Here is a 20,672-nt window from a genome sequence, read left to right as displayed (position 1 = left end):
AATATTACAAATTAAATATGCTAAGGTTTTTATAAGATTGATGTAGCAAAACAAAAAATTTACTTTATCTGTAAAAATAGCTTTATTTTTGAAAAAAAATAAATTGACAGAAGAAAACTCATAATGTCGGTGCAAAGAATGAATTGGAAAATTCAAGTCTGAGTGATGATAAAACTCTGAAAGAACTAGAAATAAAGACAATAACATCAATTTGGTGAATACTGCCTAAAAATAATGTAGAACTGCTATTAGGGTTAATGATGAGAAGCTGGATGACTCCACATGATTCAGATACAAGGTATCTATATCTCATCAGCAATGCTTTAGAAATACTAGCATTGTACAATATTAGAAGAAAATAAAATAAACTGTTTATAGTTTAGAAAGGAGGAAATAAAATAATTACTGTGTATAGATGACAACAATTTTTTATTTCAAAGCATCAACAACAAAGTAAGTCCAAAATTAATAACTTGTTGGAAGAATGTTAAAGAATATAATCAAGACCATTATATCCTTTACACTAGTCATAAACAACTAGGATTTGAATAAAACAACTGATTACTTAAAGTTTTTAACAAAATGATAGACAATAAGCAATAAAATCTTGAAAAGAATAAAGTTACAGCACTGACATGTTACATAACTTCTCAACTAGGGTACAGTCCTGAAGGTGTAGTAGAAGAGAAAGCAATCAAACAGATTTGACTCTAAGTAGAAACTTGCAGAATACAGCCAACTTATCTTTGAGAAAATAGCAAAAGTAATGCAATAGAGAAAAGTTTGCCATTTTCAATAAATACAGGAGCAACTGGATATTCCTATGCTATGAAAAGAATCTACACACAATTCAGATCTCCCAAAAATGAATACAAAAGGGAACACAGACAAAAATCTAGAACAGAAAGCTTTAAAGGTTCTCGAAGGTAACAAAGGAGAAAATGGGAATAACTGTGTCTAAAGTGATGAGTTTTTATATTCAACACCAAAGGCATAATCCAATGAAGAAAAAATAAATAAATGGACATGAGTATAGACTTGTAGGGTTGGGAATTTTGAGGAGAACAATGGAAAGCGTGAAACTGGCCAACATGCATTATACTTATTATACTTACAAACTGCTTCACTGAGCTAACATCCCTTTGTATAACTACTTAAAATAACACAATATGCAAAATAATAAGGAAACTTGTGTTCTGTGAAGCAACATAAGTGTTACCCAATAAGCTATGAGCTAAAGGAGGTGAGCAAGAGTTCTAAGCCCTGCGTTCAAGCCCCAGCACTGGCACAAAAAATAATTCATTAATTATAATTAAAATACAAAGCCAATAGCAAGAACCCAAAGGTAAGGTTTCCATAGAAATGGAGCAAATTAAGCCTAGAAAGATGGGGGGTCTGTTCAGTCAGCTCAATGATGGGGAAAAAACAGAAAACTACTTATTATATTGTCAGCATTAAAAATAACAAAAAAAATAAAAACCAAAAGGATCTGAAAATTCAAAGTACCTTACTTGATTTAGAAATGGTTTTGTCGCTGGGAAGGTGGCTCAGTGGTAGAGCACTTGCCTTGCATCCTCAAGGCCCTGGGTTCGATTCCTCAGCACCACATAAGAAAAAAGCCGGAAGTGGCGCTGTGGCTCAAGTGGTAGAGCGCTAGCCTAGAGCTGAGGGACAGTGCCCAGGCCCAGAGTTCAGGCCCCATGACCGGACCCAAAAAAAAAGAAAGAAAGAAAGAAAGAAATGGTTTTGTCATGCGCAATGGCCTAAGAATCCTTTTTGTAGTATATTACATGATGTGGACCTACAGTGTGTATTCCACAGCAATCACCTATGGAAATGCAAACATCTTTAGAAACAGCTCTTCTTGGGGCTGGGAAGGTGGCTCAGTGGTAGAGTGCTTGCCTTGCATGCATGAAGCCCTGGGTTCGATTCCTCAGCACCACATAAGCAAAAAGAAAAAAGCCGGAAGTGGCACTGTGGCTCAAGTGGTAGATCACTAGCCTTGAGCTGAAGAGCTGAGGGACAGTGCCCAGGCCCAGAGTTCAGGCCCCACGACCAGACCCAAAAAAAAAAAAAAAAAAAAAAAGAAACAGCTCTTCTTACATCCTCTATTCTGGAACATGCTAAAACACTGTGGTAACGGATTCAATTTATTTTATGGTGTTAATAACCATGCTGGGTAGTCTTTCCTTCTTAAATTAGAAAAAAAAAATGTCTACCTGTCCAGATAACTATAGTCTTTGTGTGAAGTTTCCAGAACACACAGGAACATTCAGGGCTGCTACTATCTGTATTTACGTTGCCAAACACTGACAACAGATCTACTAAATTAAGTATTTCTTTTTAAGAAGGGGAACCCATATGGTCTATTTCAGAAAAGCAGCTGAACAGACTTGCAGAGGATATCAGGTTAATTTCTTCACTGGGCATAAAGACCTCTGTATTCCTCAGAAGAGAAACAAACCTATCCGTCAGTCATAGCACATTTGCATGGCACCTATACATAGAGTTTCTCAGGGTATTGCACAATACAATTAATTTGCAGTTCAGGTAATTAAAAGTCTGTCATGTTAAACAAATGAGACAGAGCTAAGAGTGGAAAGCTGTGATCATGTCAGTTCACAAACCCCAACATAGAAACTGAATTACATATCCCAAAAGTCAGACCAATTATGGCTCAGGCAGACATTTGTCCTAATTATTGTAGACATATTTTAGTCGGCCATGGTTTAAGATGGTAAAACTCAAACCAGACACCAGTGGTTTCTGCCTATAATCAGTACACAGGAGTTTGAGATCTGAGAATCAAGGTTGAAAGCCACCATTGAGAGACAAATTTGAGAGACTTTTATCTCCAATAAACAAGACAAAATATCAAAAGTAGAGCTGTGGTTCAAGTGGCAGAGTACCAACTGTAAGAGAAAAAAAAGCCACAAGAGACCATGAGGTATTGAGTTTGAGCCACAGTATCCCTTCCCAGATAAAAAGTGTGATTAGATTCTATCAACTATTACATAAATGGAAACTTCAGTCATCATTCCTTAGTCTTTAGCACCCATATACCCAACATGCATGCGTGCAGGACCCTTCTCTAGTGGCTGTGATTGAAATTAAGTTTACTTTCAAGTAATCACCTATACCAGATTTTATTTTTCCAAGAAATACATTGCATCATCATACACAATCCAGGGGAGTATAGTCTCTTCATGGATTATCAATCATTTGTTTAAAAAGTCATTCTTCTCATGAAAATACAATTTAATTTTTGAAACATTTAGAATTACATATTTAAGATCAAATTCATATTGCTGAAATATTAGCAATTGACAGACAATATAAATGGAAAACATCCATAATTCTCTTGCCTAAAATTTGCTGAATTTTCTGACCCTTTTCTTTTCTTTTCTTCTCTTTTCTTTTTTGCCAGTCCTGGGGCTTGATCTCAGTGCCTGGGTACCATCCCTGAGCTTCTTTTTGCTCAAGGCTAGCACTCTACCACTTGAGCCACAGCCCTTGAGCCACAGCGCCACTTCTGGCTTTTTCTGTTTATGTGGTACTGAGGAATTGAACCCAGGGTTTCATGAATGCTAGGCAAGCATTCTACCACTAAGCCACATTCCCAGCTCCTGAGCCTTTTTTAATAAAACAACTGCATACTTGACAGAGAAAATGCATCCGCATATCAGTGAAAAGACATTATGCCCTACATTACCAAAGTCATTTGACACAAATATCAAAGAATTCTGAAGAAGAGGACCAGACAGTGAAACTGAAGTCAGTAAGATGTAGACTTGAACAGCAGATCTGCAATTTACATTATTCAGGCTGTCACATAATTTCTTCACACCTCAATCTAGTTATGCTCAAAATTAACATGAAAAACTATCCCTGGTTTCAGGTCATGTGGAGCAATTAGGACTGCTCTTAAGCTCCTATGAGAAATAATTTTAAAAATGGACAATTCTATGGGGGAAAAATAGAAATTTAGCAACTGACAGCACAAAACAGTAAAGCCTGAAAAAGGAGAAATAAATGGGTTAAGCTTTGGGTGGCCCTGTTGTCCTGAGGAGAGTGAATGGAGACATAAGAACTATAGAACTGTGTTACTGTGTAAAGGAAAAATACAGTTAGGATTTGCAGAGTGACATGTCTAGAATTACAGAGCAGTACACAAGTAAGGATGGTGCTACATGCATCTGCTCAAAAGATGGTTGTAGAAGTTACATGAGGCTGGACAAAAACTGATTTTCAGAGTTCACCCAGCACAGGGCAATATTACAGTGCCACCATATCACTGAACAAAGATTTAATACACATTTAGAGTTGTCAATAGAAAGACTCATCCTAATAGTAAAGTGACCTTAAAAATCATCCCTGTAAACAATCGTAGAATGCTTAATAAAATGGCACATAAAAATCAAGTAGTTCAATGTAACTTTATACTTTATAAGAATAAAATCCAATCTTTACGCAAATGTACTCCAATTGAGCATTCAATAGCACAATATTTATGATGCCTATTGGGCAATCTGCAATTATCAGATATCTAACCAAGCTGAAAAAGAGGGAAAATGTAACTAGAGAAAAATTAGTAGTCAATTAAAAGACCCATGAATGACTGCGATGATAGATTAAACAAACAAAGAGTGACTTTCAAGTAATCAATAGAGCTTCTAGATAAATAACAGGGGCTTACAGCTAAAATAACTGCAGGCCACAGGCTCTGTAAAAGTAGACCAAAGGAACACAAATGGCCAATGAAGTTGAGAAGAAATAAACAACATTTCTGGCCAAGAAGCCAATGCAAATCAAAAAGACATTGAGAATTCCACATATCTCTGGTCAAAATGTGTAGTATCTGGAATAGAACTACCAACAACAAAAATGCTGGTATGGAGGGAGGCAGGGAGTGGGGGATAATTTGAAAGGAGGCAGGAAGTCCTAAGATTCTGTTGATGGGAATATAAACTAATACAAATCTTATGGAAGTCAGCCTGGAGCTTCCTCAAAAAATAAATTAAAATTAGGAGTACCCTATGGACATATATCTTAAAGGTTACAACTCAGAACATAATAAAGGCACCTGAACATCTATGCTCATTGATACACTGTTTACAATAGCCAAGTTATGAAAACAGCCCAGATGCTCTACAACCAATGAATGGAGGTAAGAAAAATGGAACACATAGTGGAGTTTTATTTATCCCTCAGGAACAATGAAATTATGTCATTTGCAGGGAAATGGATGAACCTGGAAAAGAAATTATGTTAAGTGGACTAAATCAATTTCAGAGAGACAAAGGTGAATGTTTTCTTCCATAGGTGATGTTAGATCTAAAATATAAACATATATGTAAGCACATGTTCATATGCATAAATATACTCAAGTATAGATGCAAAAATAAAACCCAGGTTTTTTTGGAAATGGAGTCTATCAGGCTTTACTTTCCTAACTGCCTTCAAACAAGAATGTTCCAGAACCCAGAATCCTTAGTAGCTAAGATTATATGTATATATATATATATATATATATATATATATATATGTAATATGCCTTACATAGATATTATATATATATACAAACATTTCCCAAGTAAGACACTTTTATAGTAATTTTCCAAAGTATAACAACCATTTTATGTATATTTTGTTCATTTGAAGAATTCTTAATCTATTAACTTTTCAATCACACAAAAATACAAGCTTTTCTTTTATACAGCATTTTCACAGTGACACTGGGACCTAGGGTGCTTTAAGACTTCTTTTATTTGTAGTTTTGTATTAGTGACTCCTAATGTTTATTAATTTAGTTAGATACTTTAAGAAGTTTATTCTCTTAAACTCTAGACAATTTTCTCCAAAGTATGATTTAGTGTCACCATTTCTTCATTATTCGAGTAATATTATTTTTATATAAGCATATTAATGCTTAAATATGTATATTTAAATCAGAGTTTTTTTTCACATATACATTCTATTTTCCATTAGATACTTAACTATTGTCTTTTTAACTCAAATTTCTTTGGATCAAATATTTCTAGTTGAATTTTTAGGAAGTAATTTAGGCACTCACACATTTTTAAGATTGCAAATTTTACCTTGTACAATTTAATTAGGCATGAATTTTAATGTGATGATTGTTTCCATAACCATGAAATTACAAAATGATACGCAATTTATTTCTGAATGGCTCCATATCCCTCATTTCAAGTTTTCAAATGTCCTGACTGAAATTTTTTTTCCTTTTAAATCTTAGAAACCTCAGTCTTAAATTAGTGTCAGCTGTAGGCTTATCACCTATTTTTTTCAATTAATATTATTGTTAAGTAGTTGTACATGTCAGTTTTTTTTAGTATAGTGCATCTTGACAATGCCACCTTCCCCTTCTTAATGCACGCCTTCTGTTTTCTTCTTATGACCTCTGATTCTATCCTGTTTCTTTTCCCATCTCTCAGTTTTTCAAGAAATGGTTGAAAATGGCTATGGATCTTTATTAGTATTTCCAACAAATGAAATCTGTACTCTAAAATGCAACCTAAGTTATGACTTGTCACCAGGAAGGAAGGCAAGGGAAATATAAGAAGAAAGAGAGGGATACAAGAAAACAGAATATGGCAACACTTTATATTCTAACCCTTGGACAATTTGGATACATGAGATATGATTTCTTTCACATATCCTACTTACAACTTTTCTGTGGGTTGAAATCATTGTGCCATAGATGAAATTAAGGGAACTGATAAATCAGAAACCAAATACTATCAAATCCTTTCTCTTTCTTCTTCTTTTTACTCCAGATCTGATTTTTTTTATATCCTAATAGATACTGTCACAGTGAGATTAGGGGATTGGAGAAAGGAAGGGTGGTTACACCTCCCTTAATTTAAATACTTCCTATGTAAATTAGAGTTGAATTTGAATTCTAGATGCATAAGAATTGAGTGAACATTTCCTGACCACTGGCGACATCAGTACTAAATATTTTCATGTATTATTGTGCATTCTATTTTCATAAAACACATGCAAGTTAGTCATCCTGAATCATTTTCATGTTTTTATTATAAGAATCCACATTTCCATATGCCAGATATGTTAAAGTTATTTTAATTTCTATATTTCTTGATTTCATTTTTAAATTGAACATCTACCTCCAAGTGTTTTGTTGGCAAATATTTTGCTCTTTTGTAATTTCTGAGAAAGCTTAAAAATGGCAAAAGTGTATCCTGTCTCAAAAGATTGACAAAGGAAATCTGATTTAAAGGGACTACTGAGGCATTTAATCAATCAGTAATTATTTATGGGGCAAATACTATGAGACCAGTACATATAAAAATAAAATATGATCCCTAGGATCCATAAAAATGAGCAATATGAGAAATTTAATTCAAAGTAATATTCAATCATATTTGTAGATAAGCAGTCAGCCTTTTTCAGATTGTTCAGAACACTTAGTGTATAAAAGATTGACATTTTAAGGTTGCTTTCCAGTATTTGGAAAATAAATCTCTATTTCTATATGTTATGGTCACACTAGAAATAGTCTCTGGATTTAAAGGTAAGCCCTCAGAGCTCAGGGTGAAAATCTGTTCTTTTATCAAATTTTGTCTGGCAGACAAAAAAAAAAAAAAAAAAAAAACCAGATTAGAACCTGGTAAGAAATGGAGAAATTAGACCTTTTCCCAGATCATCACAATGAGGTTCTGAATTTAACCCCTTTCATATGCACACAGATGTTTAAAAATTACAAATCTAGTTTGTCTATCTGTCTGTCTGAACCTCTCAGTATTTACCAGTGTTTCTGGTCATAAAAATCATATTTAACTATCAGGGGAAAGCAAAGGAATTTTTCTGATCATGCATGCAAATTTAGAGAAAATCAGGTATTTTGCTGATATTCCAAACCTGTCCCTTACAAACACTGATCTGCTTAAAACAAACTACCCAGGACACTAGCAGGGCATCTTGGACTTCGTTCTAATTATTCACTATGAACAATGCACTTTAATTAGTCTTATTTTGGAAATGAGCAGTGCAGGTTTTTCATTTGTAAGAACTGCTGATTAATTGAGAAAGGAGACACTCCAGGCAATGTATTTCTGGATGTAGGACAAGAAGGGAGAGAGGGACCTGTTAAAAAGTTTAGATACCTGCCCACTCCTTTATGCAAGCATACATACTTTCTTTCAATGTGCTGCCTAATGGGGCCTCATTATACTCAAATTTCAGAATTTATCAGTACAATATGACTAGGGAAGAATTGCATCCCAGTTTCAGGTTTTTAGGCACATTTGCTTAAATTCAATCCTAAGTTCCACTATTGTCCAGCATTTGGAAATCTATTTGTTAATTTGCCTTAGGGTGGTGTTGAATAATAAAATGCTTAAAAAGAATAAAGCAACCAGGAAAAACAAAACAACCTTACTTTCCAAGGGCAAAGCATTCCAGTTTTACAGACGAATCCTTTGCAGCTTGTACAGTTTCAGGAAAACGCACTTCAATCTTTGGTTCATATTCCCCCATCACACCTGTTAAATATCAAAAGAGCTAGCAGCATTTCTGGAGAATAGAAGTTGTCTATGAAGTAAATGTTTCATTAGCTAACACTTGATGAGTTGGTCTTACTAAGAACGAGTGCTTCTGATTAGCACCTGGATACATGCTTGTGAGATTTCAATAAAGAACCTACTCTAGAGATAGCCAGACCCACCCCTTCGTGACACTTCTGGGGCCAGAGCTGTTCAGGAAGGAGAGGGTTTCCAGTGAATGTAAGAAGTCATATAAAACACCATAAATTAAACACCAGTGTTTTGGCAGCAAAACATATAAGGCAATCACACTAACTGACATTAAACAATAAACATTTGTATGCCAGGAAAATATGATTTTGCTGCTAACTTAATTGACTATGTACTTGTTTAAAAAAAACTCTTAAGTGTTTGAAAATTTCTTATAAGCCATTGTGGATATTGCTAAGGGTAGAATAAGAGAATGGTCCAATAAGGTATACACCAGAAGTTATAACAATCACAAAACATATTTCTAGACTACATCACCATAATTAATTAACCAAGGATGTCTTAAAAGTCTTCACAAATTTGATCTTTTTTTAAATTTGCATCTATATACTACATATATGCTATTATATCTATATTTATGTTATATTCCTAAAATAGAGTTTGGATGGCTGGTATGATTACATAAAAATGTAAAAATTATAATATAAATGTCCAATTTTTAAGATTTTTATTATTACCAGAATTAAGCAAGGTTAAAGGTGAGACGGTATAGAATACTACTTCATTTGACAAAATTGGCAGGTTGTTTTCTATTGTCTTGATAATCAGTATTTCTTCCATGATCATTTCTGAAATGGTTTCGTTAACTTGTAATATGTATATTATCAGTCTCCTTTTACCATTAAAAGGAAGGATGGAATAAAGGAGATGGAAGAAGGAATTAAAAGTGGGGAAAGCAAAAAATAAGAGCGGACAAGACAGGACACATGCGATACAATCTCATCATATGATGGCCTTTGAGCTCTTCTAATCATGAACACAGCACTCACTGAAGAGAAGAAATGAGTTTACAGATCCAATGATTATCTGAATTAATATCTTGCTGACTAACACACTTGGGTAGTTAGTGACTATGAAAGTTCTGCCATATGTACTCCCCACTGGGGCTGGCTTCATAGTTCTCTTAGCCTCTTAGCCTTTATTAGCACCATAACCTTATTTGTCTTAAATTCCTCACAGGGGAGAAAAATTCTATGAGGTACTGCATTGCAAGTCCAAAATGTGATCATGAAATGCACTAACAGATTTTCTATCCTTCCCTACCCCACTGTGAACATTTAATTAGAGAATCAACCAGAAGATTTTTTCCACTTCGATGGCTTTCTAACTCTAAATCTTACACTAGCTCAGACGTGACTGAGCTACAAAACTCTTCAGAGATCTATCTGAGTCATGTCCCTCAAAGGAATAAAATTAGTATGAATCTAGCAAATTGCATTCTTCTTTGAATGCCCATAATTAATGTTGGTTTCCTTGGCTTTCTTTAGATGTCAAATCTTTTATTTTTTCCATTCTGCCAGCTGAGCAAATAAAAGTTAAATGCAGAGGCCAAGTATGGAAAAGAAAAAGGGGGCACTAAACACAGGTTGTAAAATAAGTTCGTTAAACTATATATCAATTCACATTGGGTAGTACCCACACGTGCACACATACACAACAAGCCAACTCCGCCACACAGGTGTCACCCTGGAGGAACGAAAACACAAGCTGCTCCAATACCAAAAAGGAGAGATGGCACAGATTTAACATATCCAGACCCAGGTATATTGTACTGTGTGGGTGAATGATACCATTTCCAATTATTAAGAAACAATTTCCATCATGGCTATGATCTGCTCCCAAATTCACAGGTGTTTTGACTCCACTGAACAGAGAGAAGAAAGCTGTGCCATTCTCTCCACATGGAAGGGACCACGACGTCCAGTCCTAAAGAAAACACATCATCTTACCATCAGAGCGCTGGACTAAAGGTGTAGGTGGTCCTTGAACACTCCTTTGCGCCTCCTTGTTCGTTACAAAGCAAGTGTAGTTGCCCACATCTGATGGCTCCACTTTAGCAATGTACAGGTTTCCTGTCTCTTGAGACACAAACCTCCTCTTGTCCTCTTGGACATACAAGGGGTTATCATTGAAGGTCCATGCATAGGATAAATCTGAAAAACAGAAAAAGTATATTTATCTTTACTGCATTAATTCTTATCTGAGTCTTCTGGGCTCTCCTTCATCATTAGAAGAAAATCCTGTCCACATATTGGACCTATTTATAGCCAGTAACCTGCTGTAAATATATATATATATATATATATATATATATATTTACCTGCCAGGTACCAATAAGCAACTCTTATCTCCCATTTAACTGTCAAAAATCCAGAAGCAGAGTTGTGGCTCAAATGATAGAAGGCTAGTGTTTAGTCAAAAAGCTCGGGGACAGCACCCAAGTCCTGAATTCAAGCCCCAGGATCATCATCATATATTCATAATACATGTTTTAGCTGTCCATAATTGGATTTGTGGGATTAGGAATATAGAAATATGCAATTCCAGGCACTGTTGGCTCATGCCTGTAATCCTAGCTATTCAAGAGGCTGAAATCTAAAGATTGAAGTTCTGGCCCAGAGTTCAAGCCCACGACCAACAAAATAAAAAATAAATAAATAAAAAATAAAAAATAAAGATTGCAGTTCAAAACAAGCCCAGGCAGACAAATCCACAAGACTCTTATTGTCAATTTGCCAGCACAATTCTGCAAGTAGGGGCATGGTTTAAATAGAAGAGCACCAGTCTTGAGTGAAATAGCTAAGCAAGAGTGAACGTCATTGGATTGAAGCACTAACATTTGCCATGTGTGCATACACACATACACACACACACACACACACATAACACACATGCAATAAAAACATACGTAAATACACATGTGGAACACATACACACCCAATTATGACAGGGAATCAAGAAGATTAGTGGAAAGTCTTGTTATGAAAAGCTGTAAGATATAAAGCATTAATGGCCTAAAATTCACACTGAATCTCTGCAGTGACACCATTCTGAAGCAGTGTGTTCCAGTGTCCTGTCAGGATTAAGCATACCTAAGTATTCTTGTCAAAAAATGTAGCTCAAAAATGTAAAGTCCTCTCCCACAGATCTTAAGTTTATTTGTCAAATGTTTTATAAATTACTAGCACAGATTCTGTGGGAATTTTAGGACTAAAAAAAAATACATTGAGACCACATGTGTGCCCTATAAATGTCAGCCCATTCCCTGCTAATTGCCACTAGTGTGAGTGATTTCAATGCAGAAGGATGTGCAGGATGACAGTGACAACAGAAGCCCAGAGAAGGAGGTTTGTGTTCAGAAAATACATGTCAGAATGAATGATACAACCTGGTAACCAGCAGATAAACTGGAGCTATCCTAGAAGTGGGTGAGCAGAGAAACACTGCTTACAGTAAGCAGCAGAGCAAGAATTTGATGAAAGAGAACTCCCATTGTTTCGATGAACATTCATCTCTGAAAACTTCATGCATATGAGTTATGCAAGATAGGATGAACAAAATAAAAATGCTACGTGGATCTCAATGCTCAGTTTAATCAGCAGCCAAAGAATACAGAAAAAAAATTATGCTTTAGATGGGCTCAGAGGCACACATCTTTTCAATCTCAGCACTTGGGAGGCAGAGGTAGAAAAAATCTGTGAGTTTGAGGCCATCCTGGGCTCCGGAATGAGACCCTGTCTCATTCATAATAATAATACAAATAATACATGCACACACATGCACCAACACACACATCTATATTAATAAAGGATTATCCTATTAGTAACAAAAAGAAATAAAATTCAGAACATTTCATCTCTTTAGAAATATTCTCCTGCATTTTACAAGGCCTTCAAAGCAGAGCTCACACCAATTCTCCTCCAACTCTTCAATGAAATTGAAAGAGAAAGCTCACTACCGAACACATTCTATGAAGCCATCATAACCCTCATCCCAAAACCAGGCAGGGACTCATCAAAGAAAGAGAACTATAGACCCATTTCTTTGATGAATATTGATGCAAAACTTCTCAACAAAATTTTGGCCAATCGACTTCAACAATTCATCCAAAAAATCATACACCACGATCAAACAGGATTCATTTCAGGGATGCAAAGCCGGTTCAATATACGCAAATCAATTAATATTATTCATCACATCAACAGGAGCAAGAATAAGAACCACATGGTTATCTCAATAGACGCAGAAAAAGCATTCGACAAGATCCAACACCCCTTTATGATGAAGGTTTTGGAAAAATTAGGAATCCATGGAACATTCCTCAATACAATAAAGGCTGTATATGACAAACCTACAGCCAGCATTATACTCAATGGTGAAACACTAAAGCCATTTCCTCTTAACTCAGGAACAAGACAAGGATGCCCACTCTCTCCACTTCTCTTCAATCTAGTATTAGAATGCCTAGCTACAGCAATAAGACAAGATGCAGACATAAAGGGGATCCAAATAGGGAAAGAAGAAATAAAACTCTCCCTCTTTGCAGATGACATGATCTTGTGTTTAAAGAATCCCATAGACTCCACTCCCAAATTACTCAAGCTGATTCAAAACTTTGGCAAAGTAGCAGGTTATAAAATTAACCCCCAAAAATCAATGGCTTTTCTGTATGCCAACAATGAGAAAAGTGTGGCTGAAATTAGGAAAGCAACCCCATTTGTAATAGCCCCACAAAAAATAAAATACCTAGGAATTAACTTAACTAAAGAAGTGAAGGACCTCTACGATGAAAACTTTAAAATCTTGAAAAAGGAAATCAACACAAAACTTAAAAAATGGCAAAACCTCCCATGTTCCTGGATTGGAAAGATTAACATCATGAAAATGGCAATACTTCCCAAGGCTATCTACAAATTCAACGCAATACCTATCAAAATTCCACCCTCATTCTTCAAGGAAATAGAAGAGGCAATCCAAAAATTCATATGGAACAATAAAAGACCCCGAATAGCAAAAACGCTCCTCAACGGAAAGAACACTGCTAGAGGAATATCAATACCAAATTTCAAACTCTACTATAAAGCCATAGTAATCAAAACAGCGTGGTATTAGCATAAGAACAGACCTCAGGACCAATGGAATAGAATTGAAAACCCAGAAATGAACCTACAGACCTATAACCATCTAATCTTCGATAAGGGAGCTAAAACAATAGAATGGAAGAAAGACAGCCTCTTCAGTAAATGGTGCTGGCAAAATAGGTTAACTACTTGTAGAAAACTAAAGCTAGATCCTTATATATCACCCTGCACCAGAATAAACTCCAAATGGATCAAAGACCTTGAAGTCAAAGCAGACACTCTGAAAACATTACAGGATGGAATAGGAGAAACCCTAGGTCTCCTTGGCTCAGGCCGAAATTTTCTGAATAGAGACCCAGAAACACAACAAATCAAAGAAAGGTTGGACAAATGGGATTGCATAAAGTTGCAGAGCTTCTGCAGGGCAAATGACATAGCTAGCAAGATCAATAGAAAGCCCACGGATTGGGAGAAGAGCTTTACTAGCCATACAACGGACAAGGGTCTCATATCTAAAATATACTTGGAACTCAAAAAATTAAACCACCCAACAACAAATCCTCAAAGAAACAACTGCCCAATAAGTAAGTGGGCGAAAGACTTAAAGAGAAGCTTCTCTGAAGAAGAAAGAAGGATGGCCAATAGACACATGAAGAAATGTTCAACATCCCTAGCTATAAAAGAAATGCAAATCAAAACAACATTGAGATATCACCTCACTCCAGTTAGAACAGCAAAAATCAAGAACTCTAACAACAACAGATGCTGGAGGGGATGTGGACAGAAAGGAACCTTACTTCATTGTTGGTGGGAATGTAAACTTGTTCAACCACTTTGGAAAGCAGTATGGAGGTTCCTCAAAAGACTCCACATAGAACTCCCCTATGACCCAGCAATCCCACTTTTGGGCATTTACCCAAATGTTTACAAACAAGACCACACTAAAGCTACCAGCACAACTATGTTTATTGCAGCATTATTTATTATAGCTAAGATATGGAACCAACCCAGATGCCCCTCAGTAGATGAATGGATCAAGAAAATGTGGTATATATACACAATGGAATTCTATGCCTCCATCAGAAAGAATGACATTGCCCCATTTGTTAGGAAATGGAAAGGCTTGGAAAAAATTATATTAAGTGAAGTAAGCCAGGCCCAAAGAAACATAGGTCCCATGGTTTCCCTTATATGCAATATCTAGTATATGTATGAGTCAAGCGGAAAAGGCCAGATAATGTGATGTTAGGAATATGATCCCTTAAATATGTATGTTAATGTTTTTGTTTCTTTCATGCATGTGTTTCTAACGCATTTATAAGATTATTTCTTTGTTGCTTTGTATGTCCCTCCCCCACAGTGTAACCCCCGCTTTCACTATATTTGATGTCAGTATAACATGTGGAGGAGACGGGGACAAACAAGTCGTTTAAGGATTCAGGTGGACCTGTTGCAACAATGAGAAGTACAAAATGTCATGTCAAAAACGAGCTTTACAATGTCGGTGGGGGGGGGAAGGATTGAGTGGGGGGAAGGGGGGAGGCTGGGAAGGGAGGTGAAGGGTAAACAAAGGAGGAGGCTGCAATGCTTGGTAAGAAATGTATGCATTATCCTGCCCATGTAATTTAACCCCTCTGTACAGTGTGCTCTCAAATAAAATAAAATAAAATTAAAAAAAAAAAAAGAAATATTCTCCTGCTTCTTCTGGTCAATCTTCTATCATAACAACCAGTGCCTGATTTCTATTAATAAGTTGCCATTTGTCACTATTTACAGTCCATTAAAATAGAATTAAGCAGCATATATTTATTTTAGCCTTTGTCTGACATTACTATATCAATACTAGTTCCTGCTTTTTTTTTTCCTTTTTTTCTAAATATTCCACTCTATTTTGCTATTTTCCTATTGATGTGTGCTTGAAATTGTTTCTAGCCTGGGCTCATTAATGTAGTAGGCAAAAGTAAAAATTATGGCATAAGATTGTCTGTAACTTTTCTGTTGTCTCGGATAGTTTTCTAGGGTTGCACAACTATAAGGTAGATGCATGTGTCACTGTAGAAGCAAGTGTGACATTCATCATGCCTGACAAGGCTGTGCTTTCTTCACCAATGTATATGAGTTGCGGTTGTATTATATCTCATGACAATGTGTGGCTGTGAACTCTTTCACTCTGGCTACAAATCTTCAAGCGTAGACAAATGTTTTCATGTCTTTAAAGCTTTGCAAATGTATTTAAATATTAAAGAAGGAACCATTAGGGAAATATACAGAAGTACATTCAAGGGATTGGAGAAACATATCTGGTCCAAAAGGAATCATCAAAAGAAGAGGTGGAAAGGAGGAAACTTCTAGAATTAGGTTAAGAAAATAAAAAGAAAAATTCTTCTCCTGGACAGATCTTGACAGGCATGGTTATGTCTGTCACATTAGAGCCATTTCTGCAGCTCAGAGTCTCTTTTCCAGGAAGAGGCCTTGGGTCATACTTGTCACCACACTTATATTGAGACAACACCTTGGAAGTGCAATGAACACAACAAGGGTACATTTTTCTGTGGTATTCTTGTGGCCTTCGTGGCTGAAAACCAACCTTGTGCAGCATTCTTCCCTAATGACCCAGTAAGAGTACCATAAGCCATTCTGTAGTGAATCCGATGTGTTTAGAAAAACTTCTGAGGAATTGGGTATAAGACAAGGTTGTCATTTTAGGATCCATTCCATGACAGATAAAATATACATAAAAATGCATACAAAACAGCAAATGAGGATGTATAAAAGAATAAAAGGAAAGAAGGTAAGATTGAAGGAGGGAGGGAGAAAGGAAAGGAGAATGAGAGGAGATGGAGGGAAAGGACAGGGAGAGTAAAGGCGAAGAGTGAGATAGAATGGAAACACAAATCTATATATAATAGAAGAGTAAGTCTACTTAGGAAAAGACCACTAATCTTGAGGAAGAATAAAAGAAATGATTTCATGCAATTTACAAATGGTATTAATAGAAAGAAGTCCATCAATATAGACAGACGTCTGATATTGTTCTCAGGAATGAAAATGGGCCATCAATACAGAATAAGACACAGCAGGAGCATAACAGTCCCTTACATTCATTACACGAAAATGTAATGTGACATGTAAGATCACCCTCAACTCTATGAAAGTAATGTCAGGTAGAGAAAAATCCAAGCTATATCGCTATGTGAAAAGCAAGTTACAAATATGTTTATATGCAATTAGAAATCACCTATAACTCATCTGGTTTTAGCATTTTTAAATAAAAATGATTTTTTTAAAAATCACCTATTTGAATGTTGTAAATTAATGTGTATATATGTTCATACAGATTTTATAGTTAAAAATATGGGGATTTCTCAGTAAGGGGTAGGAAATAGAAATGACTTTTGCTATCTACATAAAGTTTCCATCATTAGGCAATTTTAAAGTATTACATAATGTTTGTGTAAATGAGGGGGAAAAAGGATAGATGGGAGCTAAATAGTGTCAGAATGCTAAACACTGGAATGAACAACAGCTTACAAAAATGGGAGGGCAGTATTTTCTTATTCTGATACTGAGCCGTTCTGAATGAGATATCACATTTATTCAGGCATTGTTTCCTTCAGGCACATTACACTCATTTAGGAAGTTTGTCTAAACATAGCTAAGTCTCATATTATAATGGCTTCATTACATCCAAGTGAAGGAGCCTGGAATGGCCACGTTCAAACCATTCGAATGCCTCTGGTCATTGAACTTGCATATTATGTTCACAGGCCTCTGTATTGAGAGGGGAATTAAAAGAAAAACCCTCAAGTGTATCAAGCAATAGATAACAAAAGGCAGCAAAGACTAGAAGAGAAGTAATCAAAGAGAATGTGGAAACAAAGACTTTAACACTGAGGGAAAGATTCTGGAAGAATGTCAGTGCTGTCTTCATCCATGGTGAGCTACCCTGCCCACGAATAGTTCATCAAACCCCCTGCATCTGAAGAGAGAATGGGAGTTGTGACTGTCCAAGAAAAATGAATGTTCTCTTTGGCCCTGATATAATAGACAGTACCATAGCATTCATCTCAACGTTCCCCTAGGCCCATGTGTAAAAGGCAGATGAAGAAGGAGAGGGAATTTTAAGAAGCCAGGCCCAGTGGGAGGTCCTGGACACTGGGAGCCAGATTGGAAAGGAGTGAAGGACCCCACCCCTTTCCCTTCTTCTGCTCAACCTATGTTTTCTTCCTGCAGGAGGTGAACCATCTGCTACCCATACTCTCCCACCAAGGTGTTCCACCTCAGCTCAGTCCCAAAGCCACAGAGAAACGAACCAAGTCATGGCCTTAAGCTTTCCCACCTCCAAGTCAAACAAGCCCTTTTTATAATCTCATTATTTCAGTTGTTTGCTATATTAACAGCAACACAAACAGTCTGAACTTCAGAGCTAGAGCAGTGGATGATTACAAGGTAATGAACAAGCTCTACCTTTGGAAAAGATGAAGCTGAGCATGGATACCATTGCTTAGGCTATCACAATATAAACAAACAAAAAATATTTGTCTGGATGCCAGTGAAGTAGCTGAATCCTAACCAGTGCTGTCTTGTCTGCATGGTGGAAGAAGGGGAAGTCCCACCTCCCAGATGATGGGCATCTGGAGCTGCCATTCTTGGGTCCTGAACTCTCAAGCATACTATGACCCTGCCCTCTGAACTGAACTTAATTAGGCCAGACCAGTTCAGTCCCAGGTACAGCATGCTGTGTGTCTCTTGTCTGTTCCTGTCCTGTTTCCAGTCTCTCCTGTCAACATGGAGTCCCACTTCAGCTCTGCATTGGAGCTGATCTGGTTTGTTGGCATGTTTTTTTTACTGCTTTTTCTTTCCTCTCTGGCTCTCATGACTGAGTTTTCTGACAGTGTTAAGTGTATCTGTGGGGCTGCAGGTCTTTGTGACAAGAGTCTGCCTGCGGTGGCTGGCTTTCTAATAAAGACTCCTGATTTGACCTCTCAAAATGTGGCTTCTCTGTTTTCTTGCCATATAACACTAGATGACAGGTGATACATGTTATTTCTACCAGTCATCAACACCAACTTCAATTTTCTTTTGAGTTTCATAAGATCATATACAGCATAAAGACAACTGCTATTTTATTTCCATAACTACATTTCTACTTTCTTGTCCTGTTCTCAGGTTTTTGAAATTTAATTTTGCAAGTTGCTGTTGGGGTTTATTCCCTGTGGTATCTAAGGATTTTAGCTCATGGTTTGGTTACCTTGCTTCTAAGCCTGTTGCTTTATTTCCCAAGAAGAGATGTTCAAAGGTTTGTGCTTGACACTAGAGTTGCCTAAATAGTAAATTTTCCTCAATATAAAAAGGATTGGAAAATGTAGTTTAGATTCCCCTGGTCCTCACTGATTAGGCATCTATTGAACTTTTGTGAAACAAAGACAATCTTGAGCAAATTCCCAGGGCTATATCTCATCTGAGCAATCTGTATTCTAGGGCTTTCTGGAACAGGAATAAACTTAAGTTCTCTGAAATCCAATGTTACCCCTTCCACTTAGCAGAAATAACAAGTTGCACTCGTGCCCAAGAATTCTATGTATTCTTCAACCTATAATCTTGGGACCTGAGACTGTGATTTTCTTCTCTCCCTTAGTGAATTCATTTTGTCCTCATTGCTAACACTTTCTGATCTGTTCCTCCATGAGATGCATCCTTCTTCAAAGGGAAAATATTCAGAGATACTTGGAGAATCTGACCCAGAAACAAGAAGGAATATGTATAAACTAAAAATTTAAAAAAACACTTTTTTTTCAACCTAACAATTATTTTCTACCTCTAATTGAAGGTACTCATGTCAAAGAGGGTATGCAGAGCATAAACTTCATTTTTCAAAATCATATTTCTTAACATGTGAAAGGGAATAAACATTATTTTCCAAAATCATATATATATATATATATATATATATATATATATATATATATATATACATTTTGTTGTTCGTGGGGCCTGAACTCTGGGTCTAGGCGCTGTCCCTCAGTTCTTCAGCTCAAGGCTAGCATTCTACCACTTGAGCCAGCACACTAATTCCAGCTTTTTCTGCTTGTGTGGTACTGAGGAATTGAACCCAGGGCCTCATGCATACATGGCAAGCACTCTAACCACTGAGCCACCTTCCCAGCCCAAAATCACATTTCCTAACGTGTGATTTAAACCTAAATCCTTGAGATCAAACACTGCTTGTTCTTTCCTGCACACTATTTTTTTTTTACTTTTATCCAGTTTCTCTTTTACTATGCCAGTTTTCTCTGTTTGGTCCTTCTTTACATTCAGACCTTCTGTCCAAAGTCTCAAGCTCTGTGTGTCTTCATCCCAATTCAAGTTTAGAAGACAAAATGAATGTCCCACCCACTACTCCCCCATCAACATTATCTGTGATGGGTTTCCTGAAAAAGAAAATCTCTTAACATAGAAGCTTAGCCATTCGTTTTAAATCACTCTGCAGTGTTAATGACTAACATTAGAATAGGAATCAAACACATGCAAAATCTTGAGACATTAATTCGTCTCCTAAATTATATCTCATATTCTGTTGGTTTGTTTCCTTCCTTCCTTCCTTCCTTCCTTCCTTCCTTCCTTCCTTCCTTCCTTCCTTCCTTCCTTCCTTCCTTCCTTTCTTTCTCTTTCTTTCTTTCTTGCTTTCTTTCTTTCTTTCTTTTTCTTTATTCCAGTACTGGTGTTTGAACATGGAGACTTAAGCTCGCCAAACAACACTCCGTTACCCGACTTCTGTCTCCAGCTCCAACATGTTTTGTTAGAAATCAGGTTCTAAAATGTCAATATGTACCTGGATCACCTTACCTAGTTGAGTTGTTAAAAACCAACTCTGGGCTCCCTGCTCAGGGTAGCTGGCTCAGCCTCTTTGTGGAGCACCTGAAGAATGTGGATCAAAAGCGGGTCTTCAGGTAATAGTGATGTACTCAAGTGGGGAATCTCACCTTGAAAGTCAGGGAATGCAGATGCTACAACT

At 36.5% G+C, this 20,672-nt stretch overlaps 1 protein-coding gene across 1 annotated transcript in view; it reads right to left on the bottom strand.

The window, feature by feature from the left end:
• Positions 1-20,672, bottom strand: part of LOC122108014 (contactin-6-like) — a 253,962-nt gene that overhangs the window by 78,069 nt on the left and 155,221 nt on the right. The window contains 2 exon segments of the mRNA XM_042679950.1: positions 8,423-8,525; positions 10,526-10,729. Of these exon segments, the coding sequence (XP_042535884.1) occupies positions 8,423-8,525; positions 10,526-10,729 (307 nt within the window).

This window comes from Dipodomys spectabilis, unplaced genomic scaffold (assembly GCF_019054845.1).
Source record: "Dipodomys spectabilis isolate Male_0828 unplaced genomic scaffold, ASM1905484v1 ptg000054l, whole genome shotgun sequence".
NCBI lineage: Eukaryota > Metazoa > Chordata > Mammalia > Rodentia > Heteromyidae > Dipodomys > Dipodomys spectabilis.
Note: the sequence above shows the minus strand (reverse complement) of the source record. Positions and strands in the feature narration are given on the sequence as shown.